Source organism: Carya illinoinensis, chromosome 1 (genome assembly GCF_018687715.1).
Source record: "Carya illinoinensis cultivar Pawnee chromosome 1, C.illinoinensisPawnee_v1, whole genome shotgun sequence".
In the NCBI taxonomy this organism is placed as follows: domain Eukaryota; kingdom Viridiplantae; phylum Streptophyta; class Magnoliopsida; order Fagales; family Juglandaceae; genus Carya; species Carya illinoinensis.
The window spans coordinates 13,705,936-13,726,337 of NC_056752.1; the positions used below are offsets into that span (position 1 = coordinate 13,705,936).

At 32.3% G+C, this 20,402-nt stretch overlaps 1 protein-coding gene across 1 annotated transcript; it reads right to left on the bottom strand.

The window, feature by feature from the left end:
- Positions 1–7,499: 7,499 nt before the first annotated feature.
- Positions 7,500–10,344, bottom strand: LOC122311337 (transcription factor MTB1). The gene is made up of 2 exons (XM_043125880.1): positions 10,088–10,344; positions 7,500–9,924 (listed from the first exon to the last, which is right to left on the bottom strand). The coding sequence occupies exon 2, from the start codon at positions 9,792–9,794 to the stop codon at positions 7,956–7,958; it is 1,839 nt and encodes a 612-aa protein (XP_042981814.1). The 5' UTR covers positions 9,795–9,924; positions 10,088–10,344; the 3' UTR covers positions 7,500–7,955.
- Positions 10,345–20,402: the final 10,058 nt, after the last annotated feature.

A 20,402-nucleotide genomic window follows, 5' to 3' on the forward strand; every position in this document is an offset into this window, starting at 1 on the left:
TGGACATAAAGCTTGATTCATTATTTCTTCTTGGGGACAGAAAATGGCCTATCTATCATCTTGTGAACTCCTTTGAGCTACATGTGTCATACCGTCAAATTCCTAAGCTACTTATCTACAAGGTGTAAGAGGCGATGTAGCTAAATGGTGGGCAAGTGTGCCTCACGTGCCACCCAAAGGGGTATGCGCAACCCATGCGCTGCCCATTGCCTATTCTCTAATAGCCACATGCAACATTCTATTTGATTCTTGGATTTCATTCAAGATATGACCATCCAAGCCTTGTTACAATTGGGTCATGGGCCCCACACACTATACAATTCTAATTCCTCAAAATCTTATAAAGTTATGATTGGGTCGAAACTTCATTCCCACATCTTGCAACTTTTCCTAAAGCTTCAAGTTGATGTGCTCACTTATCAAAGTTTGTGGAGTAGGAGATAGAGACTTTCTTCTTCAACTGCAACAATTTATCCAAAAGTGGTACAATCCCATCTATAACAACCTTTCATAGTTACAATGAAAACCTTGGGCAAACCAATTAGAGGACTGCCAATAAAAACTACCATTTTAGTTGGTCTTCTCTTGGACCATATTACAATCTATTGACGAGGAGAACATGGGACTTGGGTTGTTCCATTAGGACAACAGGTTAAAGTTTCTTGAAGGCACTTTGGCCTTTTTATACATAGAACTTGTTTAGTCCTATTTTGAGAGTTTGTTAGGGTTAGACTAAATTATTTGTATTAGTTAGAAGTTTTGTCATAGAATTTCCAAAAGAGGAGTTTGTTAGTGTAAAAATAATATGTTGGCATGTTTTTATGGAAAAAAAAAAAATTTAATCCAATTTAGTTGTAAAAATATTGAGTAGAATCTAAATTGCAATCGAAACAAAAAGTGCAAAGATTGCAAATTCGCAAGATCTAATGAGATTAGCCTAGCCAAAATACATCAGTCATAACTTTTAATTCTCATATTGTATTGAGGTGGTATTGGTGTCATTGGAAGGCAACACAATCATCAACAAGTTCATGTTTCACCAGAATCTTCAAAATCTAACGTTTATGGGGTCAAAAGAGCTCAACAATGTCACCATTGAAAAAATGGATAGAAAGTTCACTCGACAATTTGTTTAAGCGAAAGTTCTGAAAATCACTTTTTCATTAGGGTTTTTACTTAGTAAGTGGTCTACTCATACTGTAACAGCCCACTAGAAATTTAATGATGAAATTTCTATTGGCTTTAGGAATCTTATGAAAATCCCCATAAGTTTTCACGAATCTATTAATCGCATAGGTTTTAGTCTAACTACATAGTTAGTGTTATTACTCACTATAGTATCATAAGTGTGTTTTTGATTATTGGAGATAGTTAAAAAAGTTTTAATTGGACACATGGAAATATCTTAGCCACCTCACTTTTCCAAATCTACTCTCCACCTTTAGAAAATAGCTTAAGCTGATTTTCGTGGATATTATTGGGTAAAAATATCTTGAGCTGATTTTTGTAGATATTATTGGATACAAATATCTTGAACTGATTTTGTGGATATTATTGGGTAGAAATATCTTGAACTGATTTTTGTAGATATTATTGGATAAAAATATCTTGAGCTGATTTTTGTGGATATTAATGGGTAAAAATATCTTGAGCTATTTTTTGTAAATATTATTGGGTAAGAGAGACCTACACTCAACTCTCATTCCAGCTTCATCTTCTTCCATATTTTGTCCATAAATACCTCCAGCCACTTCCCACAAAATTATCTTCCTTTACACCTTTCATTGAAAGAACACCAAACACTCTTTCGGACAGCTTTTAAGTATTATTTTGCACGCCCATTTCGAAACCTTTATAAGTGTTTTATCATAAAGTCTCATTCATACAAGTTTTTCCTTTTTGAGTCTAGTTTACGTGGATATCTTATTTATTCCATTTGAAAATTATTTGGTCAGTCAAATATTGTTTAAACTTTAAAAAGGTCATTCTGGGAGATAAACTGGAGAATATATTATAGTTTGGAGTTTTTGACCAAGTTAATGGATCGATATTGGTCCGAAATTTTTATGGAGTATTGTTAACATGTGTATATGATTATTGGTTGAGAGTTTTTGCATGATTAAAGGTTTTGATTAAAGATTTTGTTAGATCTAGAAACTTAGAAACTGGAAGAGGAAAAACAGTTTCTGTTTTGAGAAAATTTAAATCTTTGGTGGTTTAAACCTATTCCAATGGCTTTGATAATTTTATTGAATGATCTTAATCCTCTTATATACATGTTATAATATTATTTTGAAGATATTTGACGTTAGTTTCAAAGAAATGAAATTTTATGCAAAAAGATATTCAGATAGGCCAAAGTGTAGATGTTATTGGCTAAATTTATATTTTGATTAATTTTTAACCATGTAATCTTGAATTAGAAGCTTATATATGTTTTAGGACATTTTTTAAATCATGTGATGGTTTGGTTTGAAGATCACATCTTTATAAGTCATAGATCAAAAGGTTGATCAAAATAAGTTAGAAACAAAAATCAATAGAAATAGCATATGAGAATTTCGGCCTTATGGAGTTTTAATAGTTGTGATTAGTTTTAAATTTTTCTAAATTGATATTTAAGTTTAGGATAAAATTTACATGAGGCATGTAAATTTTGGTGACTTTTAGAGTTAGCATGCAAAACCCTTAAATTAGGGGTAAAACGGTCATTTTTTCATACGTAGAGGGTAAAATGAAAATTTTACTCTTAAGTTAGTATTTTTCCATATTTCAAATTATTAATAATTTAGTTCTAACTTTTAGAATCACTAATTACAGTTCCTCGTGATCGCGCTTGAGCTTTTATAAGAAACGCAAAGATTAAAGTAAGTTAGCTTTTAACTTACTAGCAGTCTACTGTGTATGTATGCTAAGTAAAGAAACTATAGTGTATGTATGTATGTTATCATATATACCATTCCATGCCAAGTTATCACATATTTGTCTATTACATAGAATTTATTCTATCATGAGTTTCATCTGTTATACAAGATATTCTGTCATATATTGCAAGTACATAATGTTAAATATATTATCTATTACATGTATGTCATGTCATGTTTACTGTTGCAAGTATGTCATGTTAATTATGTTTCTGTTATATGTGATATCATGTTATGAAATGTTATGTGATACATGTTTAAGTCATGTTACGATATAATCATATCTCAAGTATATCAAATTATGCTTTGATTACTTATGTATGGGGTCACAGTAATTATGACGCATACACTACGTGAGACACAATAATTGTGACACGTAGAATACATAGGGCCACAACAACTGTGGAGTATGTATTTAAGCAGTTAAAGAATAAGTTCAGTTCACGTTTCAATTTAAGTTATGCCAGTTATGTTATGTTGTACGTCAAGTTATGTTTTGATTACTTATGTATGAGGTCACAGCAATTGTGACGCATACACTACGTGAGACACAGTAATTGTGACACGTAGAAAACATGGAGTCACAACAACTGTGGAGTATGTATTTAAGCAGTTAAAGAATAAGTTTCAGGCACACGAAATATGGGGTCACAACAATTGTGACGCATACACTACGTGAGACATAGCAATTGTGACATGTAAAATACATGGGACTACAAAAACTGTGGAGTATGTATTTAAGTAGTTAAAGAATAAGTTTCAGGAATACGAAGTATGGGGTTACAGCAATTATGACGCATACACTACGTGAGATACAGCAATTGTGACACGTAGAATACATGGGACCACAACAACTGTGGAGTATGTATTTAACTGCATTGTGACACGTAGAATACATAGGGTCACAACAACTGTGGAGTATGTATTTAAGCATTTAAAGTTAAGTTTCAGAGCAAGTTCATGTTAAGTCAAGTTTCAGATCAAGTTCATGTCAAGTCAAGTTCAGTTCACGTTTCAATTTAAGTTATGTTAGTTATGCTATATTGTACGTCAAGTTATGCTTTAATTACTTATGAATTTGATTATGCATTCATGTTTTTACTGTCATCCATGCATCATTAGCCTGTGTGTAAGTTTTTTGTTAACTTATTGAGATTTGTAATCAAATCTCACTATGGTAGTCCCAACTACCATTCCTCCTGAATGGTAGATCTTGTTATAGGGCCTAAAGGAGAATCAGGAGCTGACCAACTAGACACAATTGACTGAGTGACAATGCGACGTCAATGTTAATATAGTAGTTAACGTAAATTACTACTTGTACGATGGAGTTGCATCTCTAGTACTTTTTGGATCATAAGCATTTTGGACTAGTTGTTCAATAGGTCTTTATATATGAAATATGTTTTAAGCATTTGGGATATTTTCAATTTGATGCATAGTATTGCTAAAGAAAAAAATTTATCCGCTGCAAATATTGCATAATGTTATATGCATGTTAGAAACATTACATCTTATATGTCATGAACGGGGGCAGGTAACCTTGTGTTGCATGTCTCGACGCTTCAAATGTCCATCCGATCCCAAACAAAATTTGGAAGCGTCACACATACCCTAAGTATATATAGAATAATATGCATCTTCTAGTGTGTGGAGAGAGACCAGGGCTGTCCTATTCATTGTATTCTTCATAGCAACCCTAAGGAGATCCATTGCATATTGAAGATTGATTATCTCTTGATAAAGATGCCTCCATCATATTGTGCATATGTTTGAGTATTGCTAAGTCCATTGGTGTGGATGTGTTCTTTCCATAAGGGTTTCTCACGAGATCCAGATCAAAATGCGATGTCGTTGCAGGCCACTGAGTCCCCTCAACACGAGGAAAAGAGTTGTGAGGTTGGGAGGACCTAGCATCATGAGCTGAAGAATGGGAAACTTTGCGCGAAGCCATCAAAACAAGGATATGTGAGGAGAAGAGAATCATAGTATCGAAGGAGCAACACAACAATTGGGTTTGGAAAGGAGTGGAGATGACAGAGTTGATTATGCAAAAGGCACTGTGGGGTTATCAAAATGAAGAACATGTCAAGCACAAAAAGGGTAAAGGGAAGGACAAGAAGAGGAAATGGTGCACGCCACTGATGTATGGGCACGTATGAGTCCGGCTCAAGTAACAAAGTGCCTAAAGAGAAGAAGTCTCATCACCTTCCTATAATGAGATTTCGCGTGATAATTGGAAGGGCCGTCATTCCCTCTTCATAATGGGCCTGTCCCCATACCATTAAGGCCTAGGGACCTGATGTAGATGACCCATACAATAGGGCCAATTTGGCCTAACTGGAAGATAATTATAAGCTCCCAAGCCATCCGATGTGTTTGGTGGACAAAGTGATTATATAACTGTAATAGGAAAATTTAATTATATTCCTTTTGGATAAGCATCCTGGGCATGACGAAAATGATAAAGAGGAGTTCAAACAACAGTTTTGGGTGGTTACCCAAGCTTTAGCCTACCCTTCCTAGCTCTATAAATAATAGAGGAAACTTGCAACTAAGGTCTCGTTTGGTTATGTAGTTCAGATGAGATGAGATGAAATATTTTAAATAGTAATGAGATTTTTGAGTTAAGATTAAATGGGATGGTTTATAAAAAAATGGATGTTTGGCAAGTGAGATGAGATGAGATAAGATAATTTTTACTTTTTAAGATTTGATAAAGAAGTAGGTCTCACTATTTGGATAGCAACTATTTACCTACTGTGTTTGCACTGTTTACTTACTGTTTTAAACTATTTATTTATTGTTTTTATCAGTTTTACACTATTTATTTTAAGGTTTTTTTATCATTTGCACTGTTTATTTACTATCACTTTTTCCACTACGAAGATTAGCCGAATCGGCAACAACGGGCGATGCTGATGCAGCCAGAGAGTTGGTGATGTTTTCTAAACAAAATCTGCTGTTGATTGCGTGACTGTCTTTAACGGAAGAGGCAAATATTTTTCAGCTCATAAGGAATTTTCCTTTGCTTTTTATTCCTCCTTTGCTGGTCACCAGTGAAGATCGCTTTCAGATTCAACCACACGCAAAGACTACACACACACACACACCTTATACCAAAAGCGCACTTCACTTGAGCGTACGCGGATTTGACACGGGCTTCTTTTGTCATTGTGGTTTCCTTATTTTAAGGATAGTTTTGTCATACTCTTTCGGTTCAATTTGTCACTGCCCTTAGCTTTACCTTTTTCTAAAGCCATTAACACATGCTGCACCACATGATTTTTGTCATCCCCCTCATTCATTGGTCTATTGGACGTGCGTCACCCCCATCAAAGTTTTCTGATGTTTATCACAGCCAAAACAAATAAGAAAATTGATGCTTGATTCCTTCAAAGTTCTCGCTCAAATTATTATTCGAATATTTTATTTTTTATTTTTTTTATGATTAAAGATGTGACTATTAGTAAAGTTGTGTGTTTTTTAAATAATTAAAGACGTTAAAAAAATGAAAAAAAAAATCAAATGCACTAGGAGCACGCCAGCTGTACATGTTGAGCAATCCCCTAGCATTGTCCAAACAAATATGATAAAAGATCGACACATGAATCTCTCTCCTTCTAGACCCAATTCGAGCATAAACAGTAGGAAACCTTATTCAACCAGGACATTGTATTGTTGCACCAGCTTTTCTATAGCCTCAAATCCCTTTATTGGAACGAAATATATTGAAAAGATGGCCTAAGATATGAGTTAAGGGAATCTATTCCTCCATCCGTTTCGTGTGCATCCAAGAACAACTTCATTTTGGCTTGCCAAGATAACAGAGAAAACAAATTAAACTAAAAGAATCTACCAGTTTCCGTTGTTGTTGTTGTTGTTTTTTTTTTTAAATGGCATTGAGTTCGTTACTTTCTCAGGAACCAAAAAGAAAGTGAGATCACATCAATCCAAGCAACCAATTTTTTTTTATTTTATTTTAAAAAGAACATTCCATGGGAAGATACTCAGTTACATTGTCAAGGCCAACACTCCAATAGGTTGCGACCCTTGGAAGCATGCTTCCAGCTATATTGGCAAGAAAGAGCTGCAATGGTAGGAAATGATGAGAGAAACAGCCTATGGTACGAGAATTGAGACTCCATTTTCTTGTTTTTGATGCACAAGGCTACAATATTATACAAAAGTTAATGAAAAGAACAAAAAGATTATTGGGGAAAGCAACTGAACCTTTTTTTTTTCCTTAAAAAATAGTGCCAAGTAAACAATAAGAGAAAGGAGCATGACCCATGCATTCCAGGGAAAAAGAACTCACTACCAAAATCTCCTCTCACTCTTGCTTCCCACAGCAACATTCTATTTCCCCCACACGGGCATAGCAGCCAGAAGAAAACAGTTTGAAGCATGGATTTCTTGACAATACAACAGCTCTCATGCCGGCGATGTTAACCAAAACAATTTTATGATTATAGATTCAACCAAAAATTACTATTAATGTCATTCCAAAATTGGGAACAAAGTAGACCATAACATTGCTTGCAAAGGAAAAAGAAGACAATAAGAGCAAAGAAATAAATGCCTAACCAAAATTCGAACTTATATGCATCAAATACATATATCTCAGAAAACATCCCTTAATCCTCCAGAGGACAAAGAGCAGCAGTGAGTTTACAAGTAACGTCTGCTTTTCCAAAGAACTTGGCAAATGAAAATAAATTGGAGAAACTAGCATCAAAAAACAGAAGAACATATCTGCTCCTTAACAACCAACAATAATAGAGTCGGTTTAACTCACAGATTTGATTCACCTCGCAGGAATGCTTCACTTATGACAGAAACTGTATACTATAAACAATCGCAGAAAATTCGCTGCCCTACTCGGTCAATAGGTAGTTATTATTCTACTTTAGCTGGTGCCATGTTTCCTTATAGCATCCACTGTTGTATATCAAAACCTGTGAAGAAGCTTTCAATCTGGTTCCCTTCTAAGTATTATGCCTATAGACTATGTCGAATCTGATTCTGATGCTATCCACCCGATGACAATGGCTGTAAGGAGTTGGATGAAAACACTGCGATCAACTTTTCCTTTGTCAATTGCTCAGATCCTTGAGACTTGATTACAAATGTATGAAACACAGTATCATTTGCTGTGGCTATTTTTGACTCAATTACAGTAGCTTGTGCCTCTTTTAATGCTTGGATGACCCTTGATGTCGGGTGTGAATCTAAAGGACAGCTCACCCTGACAATAACTTCATCATGGGCAGCTTGAATATCAATATCAGGAGTCCGGTATGGGTTTTCAGCATTTGGATTAGCCTCCAAAGATGATGTATCTCTTGAGCTAGTCCCACTTCTCTCCCTCTCTGCTTCCATGACCTTGAGCTTTGCCTGAAGCTCATTGATGTAAGCAATGGCATCTCCCAACAGGGAAGCTTTATCCATCTTGGAGATATTTGGCACAACAGCTCGTAAAGCATAGAACCGTTGGTTCAACTTCTCACGTCGCTGTCTCTCTGCCTCCACATGATTGAGCGGCTCTTCTCTTCCATTTGCAGGCTTTCTGCCTCGTTTTCTGGGTCTCCTTTCATCAGCTACACCTGCCCGCTCTTCCTTGCATGTGGCTTCACCATCTGAATGCTCAGATTCAGCACTAATTGGTCCGGAAATCACAGAAGGCCTTGAGGTGGCTGCTGAAAAATCAATTTGCATTTGCAGTTGTTTTTGTGGCTGATAGTGATTTAGCCGAAATTCTTCTCGAGCCCCATTAACAAGCTCTTGCAAGTTATTTGGGGTCTGTTGACAATAAATTTCTGCTGGGTTCCCCTGCTTCACAACACTGCCACGAATATGTCCCCAACCTGAACCATGAAGACCATTTCGTGGGCTGGGATATGTAATCTTACTCCTGTTAGGAGAAACTTCCCATGGCCTCTCTTCCAACTTTCGGACAGCAAGTTTCTCTCTGTGTTGGGGTCGACCCAAGTAACCAGTGTTCAAATCCTGCCCAAAAATCTTAGGAACCGCTTCCACTCTATCCACCAACCCCAAATTTGTGAAAGGGACGTTTTCATCTTTCGTATCATTCACCACCGGAAACGCTGGCACTGATTTAACCCTCGCCTCTGGTAAAGGATGTGTTGAGAATGATGATTTTATTGACTGCAACAGTTCTAGATTTTCACCAACAGATCTCACTGAACCCAACTCAACCACACCCACCTCAATTGGGACTAAGACAATGGTCTGAATTCCGGCAGATTTAGCAAGGAACGACCGGACACAATAGTCGGACTGCAACTTCAGTGCATCCGAGAACCAAGCATGCTTCCCAGATGCAAAACACTTGCCTGGACCGCCCTCGCCTCGCGGGAAGGAGAAATACATCGATGCGAGAAAGAACATCTCCGTATCAGTAACACGATCCAATCCTAAGGCATAATTATCCTCGTCTGATCCCCCAAACAACTTGTGCAGATTCTGAAGCACCCTTTTCCTCATCTTCTGCTGAGTCTCATCCTCAAGCCTAAGATTGAGAATACGCATAGCTTCAGACTCCTCCCCCTCCCTAGGCTCCCTACAAGACCCATCTCCCCACCCCAAAACCCAGTCCCCCGACTTGGACCTTGAAAGCTGCCAAAAGATTGCGTAATTCCAGCTAAAATTAGACGCGTTTGGGCAGTCCACGAGATCGGAAAGTGTGTTTTGCAAATGCTCATCACTCCCCACAGCCATTAACAAATTCTCATTCGAAACCGAGCTCGACAGCAAGTAATCGAAAGCTCGGGTGCCCAGAACCGCCGCAAGCATGGTCTTATCCTCATCATTCCACAACCCACCACCCAAACCCCCCTCAATCTTCATCTCTAAATCTCCAAAGCTATATTACCCCCAGACCAGAAATCTTCAATTTTCAATACACAGATCAAATTTCTGTCCCAAAAACCCTTTAAGCGATACAAAATCCGGAATTTTTTAGCACTAAGCTCAAATCCTACACATTAAACAGCACATAATTTTCTTAATACCATAACAACAAATTCAGATCTCAGAAGCTCCAAATCCAAGACACAAGGAAAACCCAGAAAACAAGAAAAACAAAACAAACCAACCAAAATTGAGCCAGAAAAATAGCAGAATAGAGAGAGAGTACCCACCGGTTTTGGCTAGCGAAATGGGATCACGAAGCGACGGTTGGATAAGACAGCAGAGTAAATAATAGTCACAGGTAACAGTCTAAACATTCCCAAGAAAGGGGAAGTTCGTTCAATTTTAGGGAAGATAAAAACTCTCCGGGAAATACAAACAGGCAGTTAGTTCACAAACAACAACGAAAGCAAAAGCCCCTCCCTCTCTTTCTCTCTTTCTAACAAGGCGAAGGTCAGACTGTGTGCCTGAGAAACAAATAAGGGGGGGTGGGGTTTTTCATGTTTTTTTTAATTTCTTTTCGGTGAAGAATGTAACCATGGTCAGACATGGGTCAGAAATTAACCATAGTTAGATGAAAAATTTACAATTAGTCGGCAAGGAGGTTGAGTTTACGGGGTTTTGTTTGTTTGCTGCTGAGAGACACAGACGCAGTCTCACAGACAAAGCGTAAATGGGAAACACCTGAAAACACTTATTACTGCTCTGTACTGCTCTGCTCTGCGCCACAGGCGATTATTTCCGTGGTGTGACTTTAAGGAACGGGGGCACGCGGACACGGTACCTTCCAACACATGGGAATAGAACAACATGTGACTCTCACTTGTAAAGGATTTCGGACTTTTCAACCTTTACGACATTTATTTGTTTGATTTATTCTCCTAAATCACACACAATATGTATATATTGATTTTAATTAAGTAATTTATTTAGTATTTTTCTGATTTAATTATAAATATTGAATATTTATTTATTTGTTAGTCGGAGTCAAAAGACTTTTATCTCGATGAAAAATTCTTAGGTAAATAAAAACTTTTAAATGTAAATAAAGTAATTTATTTTTACAAAACGATAAAAATATATATTATAAAGAGTAATATTACATATAGTCATAGAGTATGCAAACGTCACACAACGCTTTAAAAAAGAGTAGATCTATAATTAAAAAAGTTAATTTTTTTTTGTAAATTCCTTATTAATTCTCTTTGTTCAAAAAGACTACACAACACTTATACAATCACGAATACAAATATCATTTCTACACTTTAAATACTTTTTCATTGCTTTAATTTTCTTTAATTTTATAAAATAATCATCTTTTACTATTTAGAGTCGACTATTTTTCTTTTTTATAAAACGAGGTTGACCGAGGTGGGTCCAAAGATGGAGCAAAATTAACGATATTAAGCCATTTTGAGTTATGCTTTGTTGAGTGGCATCATCGTGTTGAAAGCTATACGAAAAAGAAGGTCCTAGGAAATCATAAAAGTAAAAGAAATCAAATCTCTTAAGTTTGAGGTTTAACAGCTGCTTAATAAAGATTAAAGGTGTGTTTACGGCTGTAATGAAGACACCAATTGAGTGGAATCAAAGGTAACAAACAAAGGCTAAAAAATAAAATAAAAAATAAAAAAATAAAAGACTAAAGTTGCAAGTGATTCCATGAGAAAGGTCTCAAAGTTGTTAAATTTATACATAAAATAAGAATGATAAGTTGCAAATGATCCCATTGTTGGATTGGATGATAAGTAATCTAATTTCACTATTGGATTATCTGAAATTTATTGTTTAAATTACTCTCTCAAGATAACACTATCACACAATATCAAGTGGTTCATTAACAACAAAATAAATACAAAAGAGTATATTTAAATAAAAGAATGTTCGAAAATATTAAAAGAGAAAGGTCGAGATTTGGGTTCTTCTTATCCATTTTTTGTTTGTATTTTTTTTTAAATAAATTACGTGGCATCATACGCTGGCACATATTCTGACTAAAAAATAGTAAATTTCATATAGTCAAATAGCATTATCTGACTAAAATAAAATCAACAAAACATAGAAGAAAAGGCAAAAGTGATAGCCTAAGGTAAACTAAAATCAACCGAAAGGGAATTGATGGAGATGGTGGCACTGTTTAGAGGAGGAGGAGAAGGTTGGACATCAAATATCCCATATTGATTTCTATTTAATTTCTACATTTTAAAAAGAGAAATTTTATTTACAATCCTTACTTAGAGACCTCTATTAAATAAGAACAAATATCATTTTACGAAAAATATTTTTATAATTTTAAAAAATTTTAAAGATAAAATTGTCTAGATCTGCATTATAGTCTACATTTAAAGACTGTATATAGCATTGATCTTTTAAAAATAAATACGTATGTCTTGAGATTAAAAAATAATTTCCACTCTTTTATAAATTTATATAAAATGTAGAGTATTTTTATAAAATTAAATTCATTTTTAATTGATTATAAAATAATTTACTTTTCACTATTGATGAAAGGAGAATGGATATTTTAAAGTGAATGATAAAATTAAAATGTTTAAAAAAAAAAAAAAAGTAGAAAGTGAATACTCAATTAGTGTGAATAAAGAATGGGATATTCCATAGTCTGGCGAATACAATAATTAATAATTAATTAGATCACGCACTCGGCTCGTCGTCCATCACGCGTTTTGGGCGGCTCCATCAACCAAACCCAGTGCAGAATAAACACGTTTAACACAGCATGCGCGCGCCACGTGCGTTAACCGCCGTGGCCCAATATTCACGCGTTTCGCCTTCTCACGTATCCTCGATTGTATCGAACAAACTCCAGAGATAAAGTAGTAATAAATATTATTAAATCTAATAAATAAATAAATAAATATTATTAAGCCCCCACCCCCCACCTCCCCCAAAAAAATATAAAAAAAATAAAAAAAGACAGCGAGATTGTGTGAGAGAGACACAGAGACAGAGACAAAGGGAGCGCTAAAAAAACAGTGACAATGCTCGTGAACAGCACGTAACTACCTAGGTGTCTGTGTTATGTACTGCATTGTTACGAAGCACGTGATGTGCATTTAACTTCCCCCACCCCCCCCCCCCTCTCTCTCCCTCCCCTGAAAGAAAAGAAAATAAATTTGGTGTAACGTGTTCGGCGTGTGTCCGTATTTCATAAAACCGCGTCGTTCTCTTTTTTCTTTTTCTTTTTTTTTTTTAAGTATATTAAACTTGCATACTCTACTATTTTAAATATTATTTTCATTATTTTTTACGTTATTATATTTTAAATAAAGAAAATTGCTATAAAATAATATTATTTATAAAAATATTCACATTTTAAAATGAGTTATTATATTCTCAAGCTTAAATGTGTAGCAAACTATTCATATTAATTAAATTATAACATTTAATTTATAAAATTTTTCTTTTATATCAAATTATACGACGTGAACAAGTGTTATATAATAATCTTAGAATAAGAGTGCTCTTTTAAAATATAGTTATATACATAATTGTTAAAAGAATTATGCGCCTATCACTATTTTTATTATTATTTTTTTTTAATGAGGTTGGTGCAAGTGTTTTCTAACAAGTTGTTATTAAAATAGGAAATGATTTTGTAGTATGATTTTTGCGCACTCATTTTTTTAAAAAAAAAAATGCAAACTAAAGACACTTTTTAATATAAGATTTTATTTTACTTTTAAAAAAAATATGCGAGACTTAAATACTTTAAAACGATATCTAATATCTTTTAAAATATTAATCATTTAATCTTTATTGGGTAACTTGGGTAATTGCTATAAACAGTATTAATGTTCTAATATCATTAACATTATTCCTTGCCTCAATAATTCTTAAAAAATGGAAATTTAGAAGATATTTGGAAATAAGATGAGATGAGAAATTTATAAATGATAGTGAAATGATTTGAATTATGATGTTTTATAGGATTTTAAAAAATGAGAGATAAAAAATTAAATAAAAATATTGTAAAGTTAAAATATTATTAAAAATATAATTTTTTAATTTGAGATTTTTTTTAATTTTTAATTTTAATTTTAAAAAAATTGTAATGATTAGTTTAAAATATTTATATTTAAATAATATTTGAGAAGAAAATGATATTTAAAAGTGATAAGATGAAAATTATTTCTAAATATCTCTTAAGAGTTATTAAATATAATTATGTAAGTAGTGTGGGTCATTGGCTCATTAGTCTAATTTTTAGTATTAGTTACTTTTTAAAATTTTTTAAATATCAAATCAAAGTTTTATTAATAATTTTTATTTAGGATTGGTGATATTATTCACATGGAGAATAGCCCTCCTTGTGCTCATTTTCTAATATCGATGCATTTAAGGAAACCGTATCTTTTTTATTTTAAGCCAACTTTAATTTATTATATTAAAAAAATGATACACGAGGAAGAGGTGAAATTCTCAATAAACGTTCTAAAGAAATAAATAATAATCTATAACGGTGGAAAAAAAATTAATTTATTTGAAACCAATTTCTTGATCCCTACTTATCTCTTAATGTTAATGGTGATTCCATTCTTCGCTTTTATACAAATATTTTATTTACAGCTTTTTACAAGATGGCATCGTATTGTAGAAAACCTAATCTATTAGGACGTGATTGGTAAGAAACTTTTCGTAATATTACTCCCAGTCCAAACATGTTTACACAGTAACAATCTTTTTCAAAACCCCTAGATTCATTTTCATAACATTCAACAGGCCTTCGCAAAATCTCTCTTTTCAAACATATATTAATGAGCCGCACCATTTTAGGCCTCGTTTGGATAAAAAAATGATTTCATCACATCTTATTTTATTATTATATATTTTTTTAATTTTTACATAAAATATAATAAATAATTCAATTTTTTAAAATTTTAAAATAATAATAATATTAAAAAATAGTATTCTAACAATATTATATTTAACTTTTAACTTTTATCTAAAATCATCATATCTCATCTTATTATCCAAACTACACCGTTAAGTGGAAACACCTTTAAAAGACTTTCTCAATTTAAACTAAGACATATTTATAATGGATGACGCTTTCATAAACGACTATAATCATGTTTACAACTTTAAAAAAATTAGTGAAATTTTAAAAGAAAGTCTTAGCTCTAAATATTTCCGGATTATATCACATTAACATATTGAAATAATGGAAAAAATGTATGATATACTTTTAAGATATACAAGTTTTGCGAATTTATTTAAAAAAATAAATAAATTTTATCATTTTAAAAAAATTCATATAAGTCTTAAATTTATTTATTTTTTTCCAAAGTAATTGCTCAATATTAATATAACTTTAAACTGCTGCCTGCATATATAATTTCTCAATAATATAATAGCTTTCTACATTTCTCAATAAGAGATGCTAAAAATATACCTTCGTGTCTTTATCAAGAAAACAAAGGAAGAATAGCTGGCTCTAGTTTAGAAAGAGACTCCTTATTCTCTCTAAAAACTACAACCAAATCAAAACCTAGCAGAAGGAGGCTCCTTTCACCCTTTTCCCCCTCTATTCTAGTTTTCTTCTTTTGGTTGTTTTTTTCAAGGCTAAGTATGGCGGAAGGCCCATCTGTTGATCTCCAGCGTCCAGTAAGATCACCACACACGCTATTACAGGTTTTCTAAGACGCCGATCCTTCAAATGGACGAAGAATTTTGTTAAATGGAATTGCGTGTGAGCCACATGAGCAGTCCAAAGTAGAAGTATGAAATCCACCTGCCACCACTAAGAGTGTTCTTCTGTTGCCACGCGCGGCTTTTTTGGGTCTAGAGCTACTAGTTACTTTAGACTTGACTGACCGCCATATTTCCAGGGTGATGCGTGGCTCTCACCTGCAATCACAATCACTTTGTTTGGATTTTTTTCTCCAAGGTTAAAAATACAGATTTATATCTTGAATTCATTTTTTTTCCATGTATTTTTAATTTTTATTATGTCTTTTATTTTGTAAAAACTAAAAATAAAAAACACAGTCTTTTAAACTTTTATCTATAGAGTGTGCCTCTTAGACTTTTGTCCATATAGTGTGTCATCTACTTCGTCTTAAACAGACTATGAGATTTGTTAATCCTGTCATGGATAGAGTTGTGCTACATCTCAGAAGGTGATCTGTTGAGATTTGCAGCATAGACTAGACTATGTCAGTCACAGTTATGTACTAGAGAACTATTAATATTGTAGTTGATTTGTAATGTAGGTTTCAGGTCAAAGTTGTAATAAATTTTAATTATGTTTAAATATGGTTACATTCAACAAGTAATAAAAATCGATGTGTCAACCTAAACTCGACTTATTAAGTTAAATGTGTCAGATTTTCAAACTTTAATTAGACCCATTTAAATAAAGGTCATATTGTGTCATCCTTTTAACCCATTTAATAATTAATTAGAAATATATCAACTTATTTCATATAGGTATGTTGAACTAACACAAATAACACATTTGATTTGATTAACATAATTTTATATAAAAGTTATAATCTATATTTACTAATAGCCACAATAATAATAATAATAATAATAATAATAATAATAATAATAATAATAATAATAATAATAATAATACATACTAAGAAAAACTATCAATACTTTTCACATTTCAATTTATAATAAAACTAATATTACAAACCATATAATAACAAATATAAGGATGGATCCATAATTACACTCTCTACAATAAAAACATAAACATATTAAAAAATACAAATATTACAATTAAATAATAATAAAATTGTAACTTTGAAATAAAATTTAAACGAGTTATTGTGAGTTGATTTTGGATTAAAAACAGGTTTATTTGTTGTTAACTCGTTTATCAATCGTGTTTTAACGGGTCAATTTGTTTTGACTCAAGTCCATTTATATTAAATTCAAACCCTTTAAATTCGTATTATGTTTGTGTTAGGTTCACAAGTCGTGTCACATATTATCATTCCTAATTTCAACATATATATTATTTTAACTTGAATAGAGATAAATTTATCAAAATCTCAGCAATTATGTCTAATAATAAAATTTGAAAAACCTTGATCCCATAAGAATAATGACCGACTATAGTTTTATGATGTGAAGTCATGTACATTCTCTTTAAAGAAGGGTGTGGTCTATTATTATAAAATAATTTTTTTATATAGATTTCAAATTTAATTATTTTTTAAAAATAAATATACGAGATTTATATATTTTAAAACTGTAAATATTATTTATTTTTAATTTAATTGGACTCATTTTTCATTTCTGTTTCATTATTTTTGTTATATACTTAACTTATTAGCTATGAGTGATGGGTCCACTGTCCATCGTTTTATATACCTTTATCATTAATAAAATTATCACATTTCTCATTTTTTTTTTCAAAAAATAAAACATAAAAAGCACAAAGGAGATAGCGTGAGACGGAACCAAAATGGGCAGGTGAGTTATGAGTATCACATGTTTTCCATTTCTAGGAAAATGGTCATTTACGACATTTTCAGGACAACGTGATAAAACCATCACCTGTTATTCTCCAAACTGACGATTCTATCTCTACCGCTCATGACAAAACAGGAGATTTACATCTATAAAAAGTTGTTATAAAAATAATTTATAAATAAATTACTTTTATGTAAAATCACTTTGTAAATCAAGCATTTTTTTTAATAAAAATATAAGCGAAAATGCTTAAATTTTTAAATTTGAATTTATTTATTATTTATAAATTGAGGTGGCAAGACCACGGTAGAACTAAAATTCTTATATGAGAGAGGAGTAAAAGATCTAATTAAAAATTAGCTAATGATATATCTACAATTCATTTATAATTTATTTAAATCTATCAATATAATTATAATATTTTATTAATTGCATATAAATATGTAAATATTATATAATTATTTTAAAAAAATAAAAAATTAATTTTTAATAAAAAATTTTATTTTTATAAAATAACTACTTGCATATTTTAAAATTAAATACAGCCTCTAATATATATTAGGCCTGAATTCCACGTAAGATGTAGATTTGATTAGATCTTCGAGTCACATGCAGCACAGAAACTGAGCTATGAGCTAGGTCCCACGTGAAAGCCAAGACTCATACTGTCCTTAATTTAAGTTCCAATTATACCCTCCATTCCTGCGATTATGTAGGTGGATAAATGCTAGCTACAATGGTCAAAAAGACCAGTTATTGCGGGTGGTGTGCCTGGTGATAGATATTTGTCATGTAGAAGGAGTAGAACACGACGTTCACGTGCTTGGGGGGACAGGCTATTTGGCCGCTTCCGATGTGGGACCCTAACCCCTCTGCATAAGTCAAAGGTTTAAATTATTTCTCCATCTCACAAACGCCTAAAAAAATATAAAAAAACAAAGGACACGGAGAAAACTTCCAGCTGCAGCCGTTGGATTTCATTTGTCACGAGTTTCGGGTACAAGGAAAACTGTGCCTGCATTTCTCGTGTTATTGATTAGGGTCAATTTTCTTGCTTTCCATTTTGTTGATTCTTGACTTTTTATATTTTCTGAAAAAGAAATTCCAATCCGTTCATACTTTTTGGTGAACAAATCGAGTTATTTCATTATTAAATGACTTTTATTATTTATCATTTTTACGAATCACATATTATTGATTTTTTAAATTTTTTTAAAAATTATTTTTAATTTTATTATTTTTAAATTAATTAAATTTTTTTATCATCATCTATATATCATATATTTGATAAAAAAATAATAAAAAATAATATGTAGTATGTGGTACGTAGATAATGAGTAAAATTTTTCTTATTAAATTAATGTATAGAATATATTATCTATGTTATTTAAATTTTAAAATTTAATTTTATATTTTATTTTTAAAACTAAATTATTGCATTGAAACGTCGGTGGAAGTTTGTACGTTGTGTATGGTGTATTGAGTATCTATCTATAAAACAATTTGTAAATATCTGTTTACATTTATATTAGATATATTTTTTAGTCGAGAAAACTTATTTACTTTTTACAATTACTAGATTTAATTATAGAATTAATATCTTTTTTCTTGCATTTTCCTAAAGAGTATACTACATACAGTCGTGGATGTGCAAATATCGTGCAATCATTTTGAAAAAAAATGAGATTTACAAATTAAAAAGTTATATTTTTTTCATGTACGTCCCATATTAATTCATTTTTTTCAAAAAAATTATACATCACTTACACAATTACGATTACAAATACCATTTCTCTTTCCTAAAAGTTTCATGAGTTTTCAATTTTGGGACTAGGCTTGGGCATCGTCCCTTCTTATACCCCGCCCCCACACTCTTATTTGGTCCGTTCGTCCCTGTAGACTAGGCTGATGGATTTTTTTTTTTTTTTTTTTAATCTCCTCTCCTCGTAAATTCGGCCAAAATCATCACCAACACAAATATCAAACCAAAACCTACACACAAAAAATGAAACTCAAACCACAAAACATAAATCTAGGTGAAAAATGCAGACCTAAGCCGATAACACAAAAAATAAAGAAAACATATGTGGAGCCCCGTTTTTCATTAAAAGACCTACCCTTTATGGACGGGCAGCATCCCTTCTTATATCCCACTCCGCCTTCTTATTTGTTCCGTTTATCCCTATTGATTGGATGGATGGATTTTTTTTTTTTTTTTTTTTTTTTTTTTTTTAAAAATCTCCTTTGCCTATAAATCTAGCCAAAATCAACACCAAAACAAAGACCTAACCAAAATCTACATACAAAATTAAACTTAAACAGAAAAACATAAATTTAGCTTGAAAATGCAGATCTAAGTCGATAACACAAAAAACCAAAAAATACATATGTAGACCTTCGTTCTTCAGTATTGGAATTGGTGAGGATCCATGGTGCCAAATGTGTCAATTGGTCGGCCACACCCAGGATTCAGATTGAAAATATATGTACTATGTTCACAAAAAAGTGCACATATAAGTAAATAAAAGTTTAAACCTTAACAGAAAAAGTAAAGGTTTAGTAAGGGATTAAACACTATTTATACAAGAGTTTAAACAATAAATATGTTAATTCATTAATCACCCAAAATCCACATGTCACTTCATGTCCCTAATAATATACAGAATCATCTATTTGTTCCATATATCCAAATACGGCCAATCGAACATAATTGGTCGTCAGCCTAAATAATACAACACCAAAAAACCAATAGAATTACTAATAATGGAAACATGCCTCCGTATCTATTGCTCGAGTGAGGTTAGTTATTCTTCCTTGGATACCTCTCATGAGTCTACCTTTGCATTAGAGTTTACGATTTCGATAATTGAAACCATAGGTATTTTAAACAATTATGAAAAAATTGCTATTGAGAGACAATGCACGTGATGATGTAGTACACAATTTCATATAAAAGATCTATGAGCACATATATTTGTGTGCGACGAGAAATCACCATCTAAGCAAAACACATACGTTCTTAGTCATAAAGAGGAATCACCATCTTCTCCAGCATGTAAAACTCATCGTATCAAATCATAAAAAATCTCATCACAT

Coding starts and splice junctions, on each gene's coding strand:
- LOC122311337 (XM_043125880.1), bottom strand. CDS start 9,794: ATGAAGATTGAGGGGGGTTTGGGTGGTGGGTTGTGGAATGATGAGGAT.